Genomic DNA, 4,841 nt, shown 5'->3' with positions numbered 1-4,841 from the left:
TATTCCGTAATCCAGTGACCAAAATGAACTTTGTGATCAAATACAATGACCGCGGGTGAATTTAACTCCGGCACATCTCTGTAAGTACAAAACTGGTGAACTCCTGGATGCCTATTCTTCCGGTTCTTTCCTTGTTGTACTCCTCTTCAGCCTATTGGCCCGTGTATCGAATCAATTATGCCCGGAACTAATGGTATACAGCGACTGTGTGGAGTAGTTTCTTTTTCAGGAGTAGGAGCTATGGTTGCCCTGGCTGAGGTGTGGCTAGGGGCAACAGATTCTTGTATAATGACTTTCTCTCTTCTATAAAGCTATGGTACGCATTTTGCATACTCTCTCTCTCTCAAAAAAAAGATGAGATTATAATTTTGAAGGAACATTGCTGAAACCGACATGGACGCATTCCCCTTACCCAAGATATAACATCGTTATGCTAAAAACAAGATATAATATCGTTGGGTAAGTACCGCCTACCTACAAAACTGTGCTTATGCACCATGCTGAATGCATACACCATTCACAGTTAAGCAGATCCAAGACAAAGAACTAAATTTAACCTAGATCAGCATTTGGCTTCTACTCCCTCCGTTCCTAAATATATGACATTTTGGTAGTTTAATTTAAACTACCAAAACGTCATATAATTTAAACTACCAAAACGTCATATATTTAGGAACGGAGGGGTAGAACAGTAAAATGGGATAAACTTGTCAAAGGTTCTCATCATCAAGAACATCTACCACTTGTCAATATACAAGCTGACCTTCCTGTCAAATGTACAAGGCTACTGGTGAGCAATTTTATGCCGCATCTAGAATCGATAGCACCAGATAAAATTGTCCGATTAACAAGCAAACATTGTACATTTATAGTCATCAGCACTTGGGGTAAGTCAATGAATAGGTAAAACTGATGAATATGACCAAACAAGTAAACGGCTAGCATGTGTTGGCAGTAAGCACTTATAAATGCTTATATGAGTTATAACAGCACCAGACCAGTAAGACCTCCAAAGTTTCAACCATGGCGGTTGCGAGAAACAAGCGTGCCCTTAAGAACGATGTTTAACAATTTAACCTAATAAACAGATTACCAACGACCCCCAAGTGTCACATCAACAATTAGCAACAGAGCAAACATTATGAATTTCAGAATACTTATAACATTTCAGGACATTCATCCATAAGTTCATTACTAGAAATGAAGCACACTCACAGCATAAGTGCGCATCAAGAGCGTATTCACATGGAGGGCACAACACTACTACGGCCCAACTACATATCACAGAGGCATTTTACGGATTATTACGCAACACACAAACAGCAGCACACGGGCATATCATGGAACTTGCCACTCCTGGGAAAGGGAAACCCTAGAATCTAGTTCTTACCACCGTCGTAGGCCTCGACGCCGGGGATGATGACATAGCCAACCTTCTTGGGGCTCTCGGAGTCGGACGCCTCGTCGCCGTAGAGCTCGTCGTAGTGGGAGGACGCGCCGGGGCCGGCGATTACGGACCACACGAGGTACATGGAGGCAGCGGTGAGCGCGCCGCAGCCGAGACCGAAGAGGATCCCGACGAGGACCACGAGGATGTCCTTGACGCGCTCCTGGATGCTCGCGGCAACGCCGGCCGCAGAGTGGGGAGGCTCTGGGAGCTCGGGGCGGCGGATCTGGATGTTGGCGGGGATGGAGTGTAGGTGGTGGTGGTGGTGGTGCTGGTTGAGGTGGGGATGCGCGTGGCCTTGGGTGCGGAGGAAGTGGGGGCCGAAGCGGCGGATGCGGAAGACGGTGATGACCGTCGTGGTGATGGGGGAGCGGTGGTCGGGGTCGTTGCTGGGGTTAGCGTTGGCCGAGTGGGAGGAGATGAAGAGGGTGTTGCAGGGACGCGCGGCGGCCACTGGGGAGGCTACGGTGGGGGATGCGGCGGCGACGACGAGGACGAGCAGGACGAGGCGGTCGGCCATGGCGGCTACGGCGGTGGAGCAGCGTGAGGAAGTGGGGTCTCCGGATTTCCTGTGAGCGGAGGGTGCTCTTGTCAAAAAGCGGAGAGGCCGCGAGGGTCCAAGAAGAGAAATGGTACATTGCTCCCTCCGTCTCTAGCCTGTAAGTTAACCCAGTAAAATTCGGATTCATTAATTTTACGCCATTTCTAGCCTATCTCTAAATTACTGAAAAGGCCTTTCGCCCCGTTTTATAAATAAAGCAAACCACCAAAGGCCATCAAGTATCACAATAAAATCACATACCCAAATATCATAATAAATAATGCAGGAGGTTCTGCTGAGGGCACAGCTCAACAAACCCAAATAAACATAAAAAGCAGGTGAGCCAAGGGGCACTAATCGGGCTCAGGAGGAGGCGGGGGAAGCGGCTGTACCAATCGGAGAGTCATCGCACGGAGATCAGCAATGGTGATGTTGCTGGCGTCCTGATCCTGGGGACGGCTAAGAGGCCGCCAGAGCTGCAAGAAACTACAAAATTTGAAAAACCGCGTCAATGGCATGTCGAAGAGGAATACGTTGGATGACTAGCGTATTCCGAACCGTCCAGAGCGTCCAGGCAAGGCCACAAATGGTCAGCCACCTAATGTGGCGACACGTCGAAGGGATGCCTGAACTGCAACGAAGAGGTCTGGGAAGTTGGTGTGGCACCAACTGCCACCGAACATCTCCTGCATGCAACTCCAGAGAAACTGGGCTAAGACACATAAGAAGAAGATGTGGTTAGAGTCTTCCGCGGTCCCACACAGAGGGCAGAGGCCGTCACTAGGGCCATTACGTTTCAGCACCTCAACGTCGGACGCGATTCGTCCGCGGATCCATTGCCACAAGAAGATTCAGATCTTCAAAGGCAGACAGATCGCCCATATCACCTCGAAGGGGCTGGGGCAGGGTGGCTACGATGGCGCGGTACATGGACTTCGTGGAGAATCTGCCCGAGGGCTCTAAGCGCCAGGCCACACGGTCATGCGTAGAGTCGAGGTTCGGTTCGTGAAGTGCAATGGCGTCAAGGAGCTCATGCCATGTGGCTATTTCCGCAGGCCCGAAAGGTCGTCGGAACGCGAGACGCCCTAAGTCAATAAGGGTTGTCTCAACCGAGACCCGAGGGTCAACCACAATGGAAAATAGGTCCGGGAAGCGGGTCGCGAAAGGGGTATCACCCGCCCATCTATCGAACCAGAATAAGGTGTCAGTGCCCGATCCCACCGAGATGGAGGCCCCGATGCGGAGGGCAGACAACAACTAGATGACGGATTGCCAGAACTGGGAGCCACCGGACCGCTGACAAAACGCAAGGGGTCGGCCACCTAGGTATTTGTTTCGGATGATATGGAGCCATAGGCCACCGTCCCCATTGGCTATGCGCCACACCCACCGGGTCAATAGGGCAATGTTCATCCGTTTGGATGACATGATGCCCAGGCCGCCATGGTCCTTAGGCTTGCACATCTCCGTCCAGCGCACCATGTGGTATTTCTGCCTGTCCCCTCGCCCGCTCAGAAGAAACGAGCCTGGATCGTGCGGATCTCGTGGTGAAGCGTCTCGGGCAAGCTATAGAAGCTCATGATGAATAGGAGGAGGCTGGATAGAGATGAATTGATGAGGATTGTACGCGCCGCCTTAGACAAGCATCTGCCCTGCCAGGGTTCAATGCGGTGACGGAGCTTGCCCACCGTAGGCCTCAAGTCCGCGACAGAGGGTCGGGAGTCGCTAATGGGGATTCCCAAGTAAGAAGTGGGAAGGAGCCGAGCGGACAGTTAAGCCGGTTGGCAATATCCTAGCTTTCGGAGGGGGAATAGCCCATCACCATCACCTCGCTCTTAGCAAAGTTTATCTTAAGACCCGACATCCCCTGGAAGCAGAGAAGGAGGAATTTGATGTTCATGATATCATCTCTAGATCCCTCAACCGTGATGATGGTATCGTCTGCGTACCGGAGGAGGGAAACGCCATTCCCTCCCACCAGATGGGGAACCAGTCCTCGAATGTGGCCTCTCGCCTTCGCCTTGTCAAGAATAGAAGCCAAGGCGTCCGCTACCATGTTGAAGAGGAACAGGGAGAAGGGGTTCCCTAAATAGAATCTGAACCATAGTTTACTCCATTAATCAAGAATAGTAGCCAAGGCGTCCACTGCCATGTTGATTAAATTGAAGTTTACCCCATTAATCAAATTCAAAGCAATTTGAACCGAAAGTAGCATGCATTCAAACATAAACGTAGATAATTCTGCACAACCGAACATAAAACACAAATTTAAACTAAACTAAGCTTAACTAAACTACTTCCGATCGAATTTGAGGTCGTGCCAATCCTTCCTCGTCAGGTACGGTGTGCCGCGATTTGGTTCTGTGCTGGTGCCATCATCTTCCTCGTCAGGGAAGACACTCCTCCGCTCATTGACATTGATCTCCTCGTCCTCGCGCGCCCACCTTACTGATGTCCTCGTCGCCTTTGACCTCATCGGAGGAGGAGATAACGTTAACCTCACCGCCGACGTCGGCGAAGATCATCTGCTCCGCCTCCACGAGCTCTGGGGGTTGCCGGCGGAGCTCTTTCATGTAGGCCTCATTGACGGCCTCGGCCTCGCGTTCCTCCCGCGCCATAGTCGAGCTCACCACCCCGGCTTCGGCGGGACGAGGTGGACCGGAGCGGTGCCGAAGGGGAAGTTGAGTCGGGCCACCGCGCTATGGTAGCGGACCTGCCAGTGGTCGTACTCCATGGACGCGAGCTCGGCCGTATGGAAGCTCCTAAGCCACCGCCGGGTGTGGGTCTCCCGATCCGTGATTTCGGCCACCCACGTCCCCGACCGCCGCTACTGGACCCCGAGGCAGGTCCTCG

At 51.9% G+C, this 4,841-nt stretch overlaps 1 protein-coding gene across 1 annotated transcript; it reads right to left on the bottom strand.

The window, feature by feature from the left end:
- Positions 1-1,121: 1,121 nt before the first annotated feature.
- On the bottom strand, positions 1,122-2,081 carry LOC125507871. Its single transcript, XM_048672398.1, has one exon. The coding sequence runs from the start codon at positions 1,965-1,967 to the stop codon at positions 1,380-1,382; it is 588 nt and encodes a 195-aa protein (XP_048528355.1). The 5' UTR covers positions 1,968-2,081; the 3' UTR covers positions 1,122-1,379.
- Between the last annotated feature and the right edge of the window lie 2,760 nt (positions 2,082-4,841).

The sequence above is a fragment of the Triticum urartu genome, chromosome 1, assembly GCF_003073215.2.
Source record: "Triticum urartu cultivar G1812 chromosome 1, Tu2.1, whole genome shotgun sequence".
Taxonomy (NCBI): Eukaryota; Viridiplantae; Streptophyta; class Magnoliopsida; order Poales; family Poaceae; genus Triticum; species Triticum urartu.
The sequence above is the reverse complement of the archived record's forward strand: the minus strand, read 5'-3'. Positions and strand labels throughout refer to the sequence as shown.

What these genes read in the sequence shown, in the direction of transcription:
- LOC125507871 (XM_048672398.1), bottom strand. Translation starts at nt 1,967, where the DNA reads ATGGCCGACCGCCTCGTCCTGCTCGTCCTCGTCGTCGCCGCCGCATCC.